The 14678-nt window shown below is 39.5% G+C and overlaps 1 protein-coding gene across 2 annotated transcripts; it reads right to left on the reverse strand.

Moving 5' to 3' along the window:
• Window positions 1-259: 259 nt before the first annotated feature.
• On the reverse strand, window positions 260-12859 carry LOC115107345 (interferon regulatory factor 2-like). Of its 2 annotated transcripts, none has more exons than XM_029630752.2 (9): window positions 12644-12859; window positions 11588-11680; window positions 8940-9039; window positions 8612-8788; window positions 7974-8008; window positions 7018-7126; window positions 5557-5721; window positions 4637-4680; window positions 260-3101 (listed from the first exon to the last, which is right to left on the reverse strand). In XM_029630752.2, the coding sequence occupies exons 2-9, from the start codon at window positions 11672-11674 to the stop codon at window positions 2796-2798; spliced, it is 1023 nt and encodes a 340-aa protein (XP_029486612.1). In that variant the 5' UTR covers window positions 11675-11680; window positions 12644-12859; the 3' UTR covers window positions 260-2795. The 2 variants fall into 2 exon arrangements, with proteins under 2 accessions (XP_029486612.1, XP_029486606.1); XM_029630746.2 differs by having other exon boundaries at window positions 5557-5730; window positions 12644-12858.
• Window positions 12860-14678: the final 1819 nt, after the last annotated feature.

The raw sequence follows: 14678 nt of genomic DNA on the forward strand, positions 1-14678 counted from the left end.
ACACTCACCGTTGGCACTATCTTCTGAGTAAAGATCTGACTTCAAGAGTTGAGTGAGGACAGTAGGAGCAGAACAACAATGAAACAAATCTCTTCTGAATCCCAACAGCTGAATCAAACAACAGCGTAAATGTTTCACACATTTGGTCTTAAATTATAGGACACTGCTGACCTCTGTTAATCTGTGTCACTGTATTGAAACTTGAAAAACAGTCTGTGGTGTAATATTGGAAATATTACAACATTGTAGTACAACAGGATTACAAAACAATATTTTTATTAAGATTTGCATGTTTATCCACAGGATTAAGAGTTGCCCCTGAATGTGCAGTGACACACTCAAATGTGTGTAAATGTATAGCAACTAATTTAAAACACACAATTACATACAGTACCAGTCAAAAGATTGGGCACACCTACTCATTCCAGGGTTTTTCTTTATTTTTACTATATTCTACATTGTAGAATAATAGTGAAGATATCAAAACTATGAAATAACACATATGGACTCATGTAGTAACCAAAAAAGTGTTAAACAAATCAAAATATATTTTAGTATTTGAGATTCTTCAAAGTACCCACTAGTTGCCTTGATGACAGCTTGATGACAGCTTTGCATACTCTTGGCATTCACTCAACCAGCTTCATGAGGTAGTCACCTGGAATGCATTTCAATTAACAGGTGTGCATTGCGTTTGAGCCAATCAGTTGTGTTGTGACAAGGTAGGGCTGGTATACAGAAGATAGCCCTATTTGGTAAAAGACCAAGTCCATATTATGGCAAAAACAGCTCAAATAAGCAAAGAGAAATGACAATCCATCTTTACTTTAAGACATGAAGGTCAGTCAATCTGGAAAATTTCAAGAATTTTGAAAGTTTCTTCAAGTGCAGTCACAAAAACCATCAAGTGCTATGTAAAAACTGGCTCTCATGAGGACTGCCACAAGAAAGGAAGACCCAGAGAGTTACCTCTGCTGCAGAGGATAAGTTCATTAGAGTTACCAGACTAAAGAATTGCAGCCGAAATAAATGCTTCACAGAGTTCAAGTCACAGACACATCTCAACATCAACTGTTCAGAGGAGACTGCGTGAATCAGGCCTTCATGGTCAAATTGCTGCAAAGAAACCACTACTAAAGGACACCAATAATAAGAAGAGACTTGCTTTGGCCAAGAAACATTAGCAATGGACATTAGACCAAGGATATCTGTCCTTTGGTCTGATGAGTCCAAATTTGAGATTTTTGGTTCCAACCGCCATGTCTTTGTGAGACACATAGTAGGTGATGCGGAGAGTAGATGGTCTCTGCATGTGTAGTTCCCACCGTGAAGCATGGAGGAGGAGGTGTGATGGTGCTTTCCTGGTGCCGCTCTCTATGATTTATTTAGAATTCAAGGCACACTTATCCAGCATGGCTACCACAGCATTCTGCAGTGATACTCAACCCCATTTTATTTGCACTTAGTGGGACTATCATTTGTTTTTCAACAGGACAATAACCTAACACACCTCCATGCTGTGTAAGGGCTATTTGACCAAGAAGGAGAGTGATGGAGTGCTGCATCAGATGACCTGGGCTCCACAATCACCCGACCTCAACCCAATTGAGATGGTTTGGGATGAGTTGGACCGCTGAGTGAAGGAAAAGCAGCCAAAAAGTGCTCAGCATATGCTGGAAAAGCATTCCAGATTAAGCTGGTTGAGAGAATGCCAAGAGTGTGCTGTCATCAAGGCAAAGGGTGGCTACTTTGTAGAATCTCAAATATAAAATATATTTTGATTTGTTTCACACCTTTTTTGGTTACTACATGATTCCATACGTGTTATTTCATAGTTTTGATGTCTTCACTATTATTCTACAATGTAGAAAATAGTAAAAATAAAGAAAAACCCTTGAATGAGTAGGTGTGTCCAACCTTTTGACTGGTAATGTATATATACACACACACATACAGTAAGCTACAAGCATATACAATTTCACATACAGTAGATGTCACAAATAAAGACAGAAAATGTTGATGGAAAATATATATATTTTTCCTCATGTGTCATGTAAATAACAATAAAAAAAAGTAATCTAACAAATATTCAGAAATCTTTAATTTTGGGGGAAAAATATACAAATTGTATAATTGTCCACCCTTGATTAAAATGTACCTTTATAATATATATATATATATATATATGCTTATATATATGCTTAAAAGAGAGTGCCTTAAAAGGCATCTAGATAAATTACCAAGTGCATTTATTCACTTCATCCTTTTATCCTATGGATGGCATCTCCTTGAAGGCCAAATACAAGGTTGCAAAGTGAGCCATAGATAAGGCCTCTACAAGGCCTCTACTATGGCTTCAGCTTTGCTGTTAGTGTACACACATACACAGCCCAGAGTGGCCAGACACATCCCCGTCAGTGCTTTCCATAAGGTGCAGAAGCGGTTTGCCATTACGCAGACAAATTAGTATGTACATTATTAACAGTGGGCAAAGTGGGATGAGATGCCCTACAAATATTTTCACAGTTCGTAGATGAATTCTCTCCCATCGCATCTAAAAGGCCCTGAGATCTTGGGAGGTTCAGTTTGGGCATCGATCCATATTCTACAGCTCACAGAGCCCCATACCCCTATACTGTACTGTATGTCCCAGTCATTCCTATGAGTAGGCACTCTGGTCGAACAAGGCCAGCAGGCACTCTGGTCTAACAAGTAGGCCAGCTGTGATCAAGGCTTTTCCACGCCAAGCCTGCCACTGACTGGCCCATATCTTGAGTCACTGCACTGCCAGGTCTTCAGCAGGTCTTCACAGAGGACTTAGAGATGTCTGAGGTCTTCATGATAACGCTGGCTCGGGTCTCTGCAGCAGAGGCCTGGCTGGAGGAAGCCTGCTCTGAAGGAGGGTGTAGGGCTGCTGGCATGTCCCTTTTCCAGGGGCTGTTGTTGTAGCTGATGAGGGGCATGGGGTCCCTGGTGCTGGTCACTTTGAAGTTGGTTACCTTTCCAGTTGTGACAAAGGTGGCCATGCTGGGTAGTGAGCACGATGGTACTCTCAGCACAGAGGAAGCTAAACTTGATCCCCACAGCCCACCATGAAGATGCTGCAAGTCACAGTGAAGGTGGGTTTAATTCAGCCATAACCATTCAAACACTTATTTCAGGATAGATCTGAATATAGATTTGGCCACAAGCATATTTCTTAACATGTATAGTAGTCTGTTTGTAGAATTTTCATAAATCATTGACAGCATTAGAAGAGGGAATTTCATTGACACTAACCACATTTCCATCCACAGTTTTCATGCGAGTAAAGTCATAGCATAAAAAAAAAAATCACAACAGCTGTGATGGAAATAGGATGTTTCTATACAATTTTATAAATGCCACTGCATTTTTGCATTAAAATATGTCACCAATTGGATGGAAACCTAGCTATAGCAAGTCTTGCAAAACATGTGGCATATTTACCAATGAAAATATATTACTGCAACTTGAACACATTGGCATGCCCATGTACATATTGTCATGTTTATAAGCACTGTATGTCTTAATACTTTCTATCATGCTTGCAAACTGCTCTTCCTGCTGTTGAGCTCTGCATGATTCATCTATACTAAGGAACCTCATCTCCTCCCTCTTCACCCACGGACATACACACACGTGCGTGTGTGCAGCATCAAATTTCCTCTTCCAGCTCAATGTAGCAAGATATTCTACAAGAACCACAATAGCCATCTTGTCCACATTTTGAAAGTAGCTGACAACCAGGGCTTTCTAGGGCAAAGAAAATAGCTTGGCATTTTACTAGTTTTCTCTGTTTCTCCAATGGGCATGTCATTATGTATTAGAACACGACAAACAATAGAACACTACAACACAAAAGGGAAATAATGGTTGAGAAATAAAGAATGCTATTCTGTTGAATTCTGTAACTGTATGTATGTGCCTTGATTTGTGATTGGGCTTGTTTTGAGCACAATTCAAGACATGAAATGAGTTTTAATCATTAGCCAGGGGACAAAAGTGAATCCAGTATTCACCAGAGAGCTGCCTTCTGTTTTTTGTCTTTCTTTACGTCAGAGCACTTTAGAACAGGAACTGACTATATGGGCTGGGCTAGTGGTAGAAGTAAAAGGGACAGTACCACCATTCTACAGTTACAGTATTCTTACTACTGTAAAGCAGTAGAACTGGCTAATGTAATGAACTCAAAATCGTGGGTTTCAAGTGAAGGTTTGTTTATCTTTTGATAAGGCAGGGTTAATGATTCAGCGGTCTGTACAGTATGTGTCTGTGTACCCAGGCAGGCCCAGCCATGCCGCTCAGCCCTATTAGAATGAGCTAATTCTGCTAGCTAAGTGCACTTCCCTTGGCTAAGAGAACAAGCCAGCTACAATGGCACCATAAAACAAAGCTGTCGCTTTGTGCTGCAAGCACTCCATAAAGGCACACAGGCTCAAAATCAAAGTGTGTGTCAGCTCATGATTTTTACTTTCTTTCCAACCGTAGAAAATAATCTAGCTGTCTTGAATGATTATTTGGCTAACATAATGGTTAGGAGGCAATTTTTTGACTGATGGGATTTTCTTCTGATACAGATATGCAATTGGACAATGCAATTGTTCAGTGTCCTTACCTCCTTAGAGTCCTCTTCACTGTGCACACTGTCTGTGTCACTCTCTGTAAAGCAGAACAGAAAGAACAACCATGAAAACCCATAACTCAGGGATTTCCAGACTAACAGGTTGGAGAAGAATGGGCATATGAAAGAATGTCAGAGTTAAAAAAGTGAAATGACAATAAGCTTATCTGCTACCATCAGTGATGAACTCTAGTGAACTTCTGCACATAATCATTGTAGAGATTATATGTTATGCTTCACCAAATACTAAACATGCAGGAATAATAGAGTAGTTATATGTACAGTATCATACTATATGTAGCACATCAGGCGGATCAATATCAACTGAACCATATACAGTATCATATTAAGCATACACATACAGAAATAACTGTGTAAATATGCATAAATACAAGTTCATATTCTGAGTTCAACTCTTTCTGTGTTAATGCTTCTCCCAAGCAACACATTAACTTATTCTACAGTGATATCATGAGCAGGTTGAATGACAGTGGTGATGTAGCCATGTTTATGATAGCAAGCACTGGCCTGGCCTTGGGCTTGCAACAGGGAAGCCTTATGGCCCTTATAGACATTAAGCAATACACCACAGTACTATACTATCTAGACTGAATAAAGTTTCAAATGTTTCAATTTGACTTGGCATTTTAAAATGGAGGTGATAGTGGGCCTTACAAGTCGCAGGCATACAATGGTGTTAGAAAATATAGTGGTACCTCCCATCACCAATCAAATGATTCACCTGGAGTGACATTCTAATCATTCACATCTCTTTCATCGCTGCTCTGAACTATAGGAACTATACCACTATTAACACCTATAATGGGTACTGATGTGAGTTCCAAGCAACCCCGTCTGTTGTTTTAGGGCATGGGTTGGGATGGAGTGGGAGGATTTAGGGGGTGTGGACTGACCTCCATACGAGGACACAGGGGAGATCTGGAGTGGGTACGGGTGGCTGGAGCTGACTGACTGCTCCTCATTCTCCGTGGTCACCTCGATGGTCTGACACACATATGGCAGGTCATCGATGATCAGCTGGTCATCCCCAGGGCTGCGACTGCCCGGATGAAGAAATTCTGAGGAAGCTTAAGATAATCCCTGGTTATAAATTTGTCCTCCAGTGGAAAGCCTAAACAATTTACTCACAGCTATATGCATAAGATATTAGTAAGTGTGTAACTACTATACATGTTCATAATAACATTCCTTGTCACTACTCCTGTGGTGCTCTCTTAACTTCTTGGTGACGGGGCAGTATTTTCACGTCCGGATGAAATGCATGCCAAAATTCAACTGCCTGCTACTCATCCCCAGAAGATAAGATATGCATATTATTAGTAGATTTGGATAGAAAACACTCTGAAGTTTCTAAAACTGTTTGAATCGTGTCTGTGAAAAGAACAGAACTTATTTAGCAGGCGAAACCCCGAGGTCAAACCATTCAGATTTTATTTTTTGAGGTCACTCTCTTTTCAATGGGATTTCATTGGGAATCCAGATTTCTAAGGGACCTTCTTGCAGTTCCTACTGCTTCCACTGGATGTCAACAGTCTTTAGAAATTGGTTGAGGTTTTTCCTTTGTGTCATGAAGAAGTAGCCCTGTTCAGAACGAGGGTCACTTGTAAGTGCACTGTTAGATATTTTCCTCCTGTATTGAACATAGATCATCCCATCTTCAATTTTATCGATTATTTACGTTAAAAAATACCTACATTTGTATTACAAAAGTAGTTTGAAATGTTTTGGCAAAGTTTACAGGTAACTTTTGAGATATTCTGAAGTCACGTTGTGCAAGTTGGAACCGGTGTTTTTCTGGATCAAACGCACAAAATAAATGGACATTTTCGATATATATCGACGGAATTAATCGAACAAAAGGACCATTTGCGATGTTTATGGGACATATTGGAGTGGCCACAAAAGAAGCTCGTCAAAGGTAAGGCATGAATTATATTTTTATTTCTGGGTTTTGTGTCGCGCCGGCAGGGTTGAAATATGCTTTTCTCTCTTTGTTTTACATTTACATTTACATTTAAGTCATTTAGCAGACGCTCTTATCCAGTTTTCGGAGATGCTATCCTCAGATGATAGCATCGTTTGCTTTCGACAAAAAGCCTTTTTGAAATCTGACATGTTGGCTGGATTCACAACAAATGTAGCTTTCATTTGGTATCTTACATGTGTGATTTCATGAAAGATAGATTTTTATAGAAATTTATTTGAATTTGGCGCTCTGCATTTTCACTGGCTTTTGGCCAGGTGGGACGCTAGCGTCCCACATATCCCAGAGAGGTTAATGGTCTACCACACAACATCAATTCAATTTATTAAATGTGTGTAGTGGACACAGACACTGATGCCAAAGCTCTTACCTGTGCAGTCTGTAATGTACTCCTCTTTCACCTCTATCCTCACCACTTCATGGTCTTCAACAGACCCATTCATGCTCTCCATGGATGAGGACCTGGGCTCCACCTGTTCCTGGGGTGACAGAGGCAGAGAGGTGTGGGCATCTCTTTCCATCTTCACTGGAGGTCTGTCATGCTTGCTAATATAATTTTACATTTGCCAAGTAAAATTATCAATTTCAAAGAATGGTTTGAATGGTCTGAATGGTTTGAATGGTTAGAATGGTCTGAATGGTTTGAATGGTTAGAATGGTCAGAATGGTTTGAATGGTCTGAATGGTTAGAATAGTCTGAATGGTTAGAATGGTTTGAATGGTCTGAATGGTTAGAATAGTCTGAATGGTTTGAATGGTCTGAATGGTTAGAATGGTCTGAATGGTTAGAATGGTCTGAATGGTTAGAATGGTTTGAATAGTCTGAATGGTTTGAATGGTTAGAATGGTCTGAATGGTTAGAATGGTCTGAATGGTTAGAATGGTCTGAATGGTTAGAATGGTCTGAATGGTCTGAATGGTTAGAATGATTTGAATGGTCTGAATGGTTTGAATGGTCTGAATGGTTAGAATGGTCAGAATGGTCTGAATGGTTTAAATGGTCTGAATGGTTTGAATGGTCTGAATGGTCAGAATGGTCTGAATGGTTAGAATGGTTTAAATGGTCTGAATGGTTTGAATGGTCTGAATGGTTTGAATGGTTTGAATGGTCTGAATGGTTAGAATGGTCTGAATGGTTAGAATGGTCTGAATGGTTAGAATGGTTTGAATGGTTAGAATGTTTTGAATGGTCTGAATGGTTAGAATGGTCTGAATGGTCTGAATGGTTAGAATGGTTAGAATGGTCTGAATGGTTAGAATGGTCTGAATGTGAAATTGAATAGTAATGCACTGAGGTCTTGTGTGTCAACACACACTAGTTATTACCTTGTTTTTCCCCTCTTTTTCCCTCCTTTTCTTTCCTAGAAAACACATCAACATGACATTCCACTGTTAAAAGTTGGACACAAATTAATATTTTTCAGTGTGTCAATTTCAAGCCTATGCAACCGTCTCAGTGAGAAGAACATGTAGATAAACTGTTGATTGCAAATGAACAGTAATGTAAAAATATCTACAACATTAACAAATGTGCATCTACATAATCAAGTGTTAATAACATATAAAACCGTGCTTACAGCACATATTATACATGAATTAACTTGGCTAGTAGCTACACAGTAAAGCCATAAGTGTTATCCTCTCTGGAAGCTGATCTTTAATTCGGTCTCTGCCATTTCTAATTCAATTTTATGTATTTATTTAACCTATATTTAACTAGGCAAGTCAGTTAAGAACAAATTCTTATTTCCAATGACGGCCTACACCGGCCAAACCTGGACGATGCTGGGCCAATTGTGTGCTGCCCTATGGGACTCCCAATCACAGCCGGTTGTGATACAGCTGGATTTGAACCAGGGTGTCTGTAATGTCGTGTCTACCAATGAGATGCAGTGTCTTAGACCACTGCACCACTCGGGAGCCCCAATCATTGTTCTCTCAGAGCTAGAGAGGCAACCACTTGCCTTTCTTGGTCTGGCGCTCTGACGCAGACAGCATCTTGTATACCCTGAAAGCGTTGGTTCCCTTCTTGATGCTCTTGTCTTTCACCTCCTCAATATCAGGCAGAGAGTTCATTGCACAGCGGAAATTGGCCTTCCATGTTTTCGGGTCTGGTTTGTCGATCCCTAGTTGGTATTTTCCTGAATATAAAAAATGACTTATTATTGGAAGGCTATGCTGCTGCATAAACTTGAGTCATAACACTGATCATAACACATAACAGTGGCATTGGTAATGTAACATACTGTGTATTGTTAGCCAGTTCTTATCATTTCATTTTCATAACTGTACCTGTATGAATGGCCCAGTTCTTGAATAAAGGAGCATCTTTTTCCAAATCCCAGCCATGTCTTGCAGCATGCATCCATGGAATCTGGAAGATCCTCTTCTCCTGCAGGTTCATTACAACAATGATTCAGACATTTATGATTTGGCTCACACATCGCACACACCTTGCGTAATTTGGTCAGCTGCATGATTAATCTCCCCACGTCCAAATAATCAGGGACGAAAATGAAAACATTCCTACGCATTCCACAAGAGATTAAGATGAGTCCATAGACTGCTTACGAGGTACGGAAACAAATATCTGAATACATTCTTTCGCTGAACTATCTTATTATGTTTAAATAGATACTTCATTTAAATTCCCATTAAAGGTGCTGAAAAACAAAGTCATATGTGAAAATAGTCTGTTTTTAAAAGACTGAAGCACTGGAAGCATTTGAAGGTTATAAATATTCAGACCCCTTCACTTTTTCCACATTTTGTTACGTTACAGCCTTATTCTAAAATTGGTGAAATAGTTTTTTTTCCTCATCAATTTATACACTGTTTTTTTAAACAGACGTACCACATTTACATAAGTATTCAGACTCTTTACTCACTACTTTGTTGAGACACCTTTGGCAGCGTTAACAGCCTTGACTCATCTTGGGTATGACGCTACAAGCTTGAAACACCTGTATTTGGGGAGTTTCTCCCATTCTTCTCTGCAGATCCCCTCAAGCTCTGTCAGGTTGGATGGGGAGCGTTGCTGCACAGCTATTTTCAGGTCTCTCCAGAGATGTTCGATCGGGTTCAAGTCTGGGCTCTGGCTGGGCCACTCAAGGATATTCAGAGACTTGTCCCGAAGCCACTTCTGTGTTGTCTTGGCTGTGTGCTTAGGGTCATTGTCCTGTTGGAAGGTAAACCTTCACACTAGTCTGAGGTCCTGAGCACTCTGGACCAGGTTTTCATCAAGAATATCTCTGTACTTTGCTCCATTCATTCTTCCCTCAACCCTGACTAGTCTCCCAGTCCCTGCCACTGATAAACATCCACACATCATGATGCTGCCACCACCATGCTTCATCGTAGGGATGGTGCCAGGTTTCATCCAGAAGTGACGCTTGGCATTCATGCCAAAGAGTTCAATCTTGGTTTCATCAGATCAGAGAATCTTGTTTCTCATGGTCTGAGATTCCTTTATATTTATTTTGGCAAAAAACAAAGCTGGCTGTCATGTGTCCTTTGCTGAGGAATATCTTCCGTCTGGCCACTCTACCATAAAGGCATGATTGGTGGAGTACTGCATGTTCTCCCATCTCCACAGATGAACTCTGGAGCTCTGTCAGAGTGAACTTCGGGTTCTTGATCACCTCCCTGACCAAGGCCCTTCTCCCCAGAGTGATCAGTTTGGCCGGGCTGCCAGCTCTGGGAAGAGTCTTGGGAAATCTAAATGTCTTCCGTTTAAGAATGATGGAGGCCACTGTATTCTTGGGGACCTTCAATGCTGCAGACATTTTTTCGTACCCTTCCCCAGATCTGTGCCTCGACACAATCCTGTCTCGGAGCTCTACGGACAATTCCTTCAAACTCATGGATTGGTTTTTGCTCTGACATCTGTGGGACCTTATATAGACAGCTGTGTGCCTTTCCAAATCATGTCCAACCAATTTAATTTACCACAGGTGGACTCCAATTGTAGAAACATCAAGGATGATCAATGGAAACAGGATGCACCTGAGCTCAATTTCGAGTCTCATAGGGTTTGTAGATTGTGGACTGGGGATTTAATCCATTTTGGAATAAGGCAGTAACGTAACAAAATGTGGAAAAAGTGAAGGGGTCTGAATACTTCCCGAATGCACTGTATATGTAACATTTCTACCTGAAAATAATACATGTAACATTTCTACCTCAATCACATATCAGTAGTATGCAGGAATAAAAATCCACTAAAGAAAAACTGTCCGGTCTGGCTAGCTGTTGTATGTAGGCTACAGCTCGCTATTTTATAATTAGTTTGCGTTTGCGAGGTTGACAACATTAGCAAAACATTCACATTACAACTCTTCCTTAAGTCCCTGCAACAGCTCCTTCACAACAGTGTTTGTAGATAAAATGTTTGACATAGTTATTTTAACATCCTGTCATGTGTGCTTATTATTTTACCATTGATATGTTCTAGGCTATTTTGAGACCATAAGAAAGATCCGGTAATGCTGGAGTGTCTACCAATGGCATGTCCACATTTATGAAGTATTTATAAAATATAAATTGCCCACACTTTAGATGAAGTGATGCAAAAATACTTAACTAATGATTAGTAAATGGTTTATAAGGACCTACAGTATATTAAATCTAAAGAATGGAGTAATGATTAATACATGATAAATAAACAATTTACTAATTCATTATAAATGCTTTATTACGTGGAGTTTTTATAAAGTGCTACTCAAAAAAGTTGTTAAAGAATATAGTAAGATGCACACATGCTGTTTAGATGTGTACATGCCTGTTTGTGTTCCTATATGATGGAGGGGTTATGTTGGTGGGTTTGGTAGCAATTGTTGCTTCAGCAAAGCTTGAAAACCAGGTACAGTATAAACTTAGAATATGGTGAACTTCCATACTAAGGCAAACTCAGTATCTCAATAAAGATACATTTCACTTACTCTATTAACCCATTTCAGCCCAGGAATTAGGCAAGAGTTGATCTGTTCCTCCAGCCATGGTCGCATTCGCATCCTCTCCACTGGCATGGTGGCCTGCAGACACAGAGCAAGGAGGAAATAAACAGTAAATTGAATGAATGAACCCTTCACTTCACGTCCTGAAGACAGCAACAGATCAGAAAACATCTGAGACCAATTGGCCCATTTGGGGGATGACAATTCCCTGAGATTATCAGCAACATCTGATCTCATACAGAGCAGAACCCAGTACCAAAACACATCTAATACAGAGGGGCCACAACAACACACAATAATACGTTCAGATGTGTTATATCACATGTCGAACTGTACTCTGTTGATGTGTAATAAGGTGTTAATGAATCTTGAAAATAGGTTAACGGTGCACATAAGGCTTGTGATGACCATGACCTCTAGTTAGTGCTGCAAGTAGAGTAATCACGTTTGTGATCAAGGTCCACTCCAACAAAACGCAAGAAACTCCTAAACCAATCAACTGTAACAGGTTATGAGAATGTTACTTTAATATATTTGCATATTGGGTTTATCATACATATTCTATTAAGAACATTAAGCCAATAAAATAACGAATTTGTAGTTATAATGTAGTCAACCCTGCATTTGTAGCCTAGTAGTCATGTAATTTACCAGAACCAAGCTTGTTCCAATTCCATTATGCCTCCAATTTCTTTCTGAGCCTGATAATAACATACACAATGTAAAAGACAACTACCGATAAATGGTTACTTCAATGGTTTATCGACATTCTGGTGCGCTATGCGCCACAGTTGGCAACAAATATACATTGCATCCGTCTCGCAAAGTCATGCTGTGGCCAAAATTGACAGCTGTTCAAGTTCACCAGAAAGCTGGCTGACATGTCAACCCAAAAGTGAAAATAAACTTCATTCCATGTCGGATTGTCGGTTGCCCATGATCGGATCAAGGTTCTATTGCTTTCGATTAGGGTTTACATGGTCGCTTCATGATTCTATGGATACATAACTCTTCAGCAAAAACAACATGCGGAAACGTTACCTGCGATAAAGTGTTCTATTCAACTTGAGGTATCGACAGTCCTCTTGCCAGTCGCAAAGTTATCTCCGTGTAGTGTGTGATTTTGCGTACCAAAATGAAAACTATTAGCCTATTTCAGTGTCCAGATCGAAAGCAAAACAAGTAAAGGAAGTGCTTTGCGTGGAAATCCCCCTCCCGATATATTCGTTTCACGTCCCCTGGACATAGATGGCGTTGTACGTAAGGGGTTCTGGAGCACGGAAGTCGTGCTCATTGGTCTACGGCTACGCCTCTGCAATCGACAGCTCAATTTCATTTTCACTTCCTCAAACCTCATCTGGTTGTATTCCAGCTTGCTAGGCTAGTGACCAATCCTCAAACAGGGCTTTAGTTTTTGAGATACCCGAGGTATAACAAAGCACAACCATATTTTAACATATCTCTAATTCTCCTATATACGAAATAGATGGTTGTATGTCTAAAAATATTTACCAGGTTTTCCTTTTGGTAGCTGTTCAATAGACAACTTTCCAAGTCATTTGTGATCTAAATCAGTGCTGTATGGTCTTGCCTGACAAAAAAATAAATCCAGTAACATGTTTTTTGATGAGTGGCTATTGTAATTTGCTCTAAAGCATCCCCTAAACTTAAAATGTGAAGAGTATTGCCAGGCTCTGATATTGCTAGAATGTGGAATACAAGTCGTCGGTTAGCTGCCCTACATACACAGATAAACAACATTAGGATATTTTAATACAGCTTGGAAATGTAGACCTGTAAACACACAGATACAATAGGTAGAAATATCAACTATTATTATTTAGGATGAATTATGATGATGAACTTCACTTTTTGGTACGGTAACTGTTCAATAGACAACTTTCCAAGGACATTTAAAAAAAAATGTTGTAGCTATTGTATTCATCTATAAGAAAAGTGGGCTCAGACACTGAAAACTGTAATTTTTCCAGTCAAATGTTCCTCTGTGGATTTTATATGTTTAACCCCTCATGCAATTACGTTAGGGGCCCCCCTAGATTTCACTCCAAATCCAATATGACATCCAAAATCCAATATCACTGCCATATTACCACTAAATGGTGGTTTAATCAACTGTATACATACACATTTTAAATGAGAAATGTTTCAGATTTGTGTACTGTACTTGTGACCTGTACTCAAGTCTATTTTTGTTTACTTTAACTATGTTAGGAATCCAATATGCCCACCATATACACTCAAACACCTTTGTCTGGATATACACTACCGTTCAAAAGTTTGGGGTCATTTAGAAATGTCCTTGTTTTTCAAAGAAAAGCACATTTTTGGTCCATTAAAATATCATCAAATTGCTCAGAATGTTGTAAATTACTATTGCTATTGCAGCTGGCAACGGCTGATTTTTTTAATGGAATATCTACATCGGCGTACAGAGGGCCATTATCAGCAACCATCACTCCTGTGTTCCAATGGCACGTTGTGTTAGCTTAAAAGGCAAATTGATCATTAGATAACCCTTTTGCAATTACAGTTGAAATGTACATACACTTAGGTTGGAGTCATTAAAACTCGTTTTTAAACCACTCCACAAATTTCTTGCTAACAAACTATAGTGTTGGTAAGTCGGTTTTGGACATCTACTTTGTGCATGACACAAGTCATTTTTTCCAACAATTGTTTACAGACAGATTATTTCACTTATAATTCACTGTATCATAATTCCAGTGGGTCAGAAGTTTACATACACTAAGTTGACTGTGCCTTTAAACAGCTTGGAAAATTCCAGAAAATTATGTCATGGCTTTAGAAGCTTCTGATAGGCTAATGGACATAATTTAAGTCAATTGGGAGTGTACCTGTGGATGTATTTCAAGGCATACCTTCAAACTCAGTGCATCTTTGCTTGACATCATGGGAAAATCAAAAGAAATCAGCTAAGACCTCAGAAAAAGAATTGTAGACTTCCACAAATCTGGTTCATCCTTGTGAGCAATTTCCAAATGGCCCTTGGAAGTACACAGAGAGCTAATATTAATAATATGCATGTCAATCTCTC

This window comes from Oncorhynchus nerka, linkage group LG3 (assembly GCF_034236695.1).
Source record: "Oncorhynchus nerka isolate Pitt River linkage group LG3, Oner_Uvic_2.0, whole genome shotgun sequence".
NCBI lineage: Eukaryota > Metazoa > Chordata > Actinopteri > Salmoniformes > Salmonidae > Oncorhynchus > Oncorhynchus nerka.

Coding starts and splice junctions, on each gene's coding strand:
- LOC115107345 (XM_029630746.2), bottom strand. CDS start 11,674: ATGCCAGTGGAGAGGATGCGAATGCGACCATGGCTGGAGGAACAGATC. Junction 7,127..7,973: donor AAAAAGAGGGGAAAAACAAG/GTAATAACTAGT, acceptor CTGTCACCCCAG/GAACAGGTGGAGCCCAGGTC. Junction 3,102..4,636: donor GTGAAGAGGACTCTAAGGAG/GTAAGGACACTG, acceptor TGTGACTTGCAG/CATCTTCATGGTGGGCTGTG.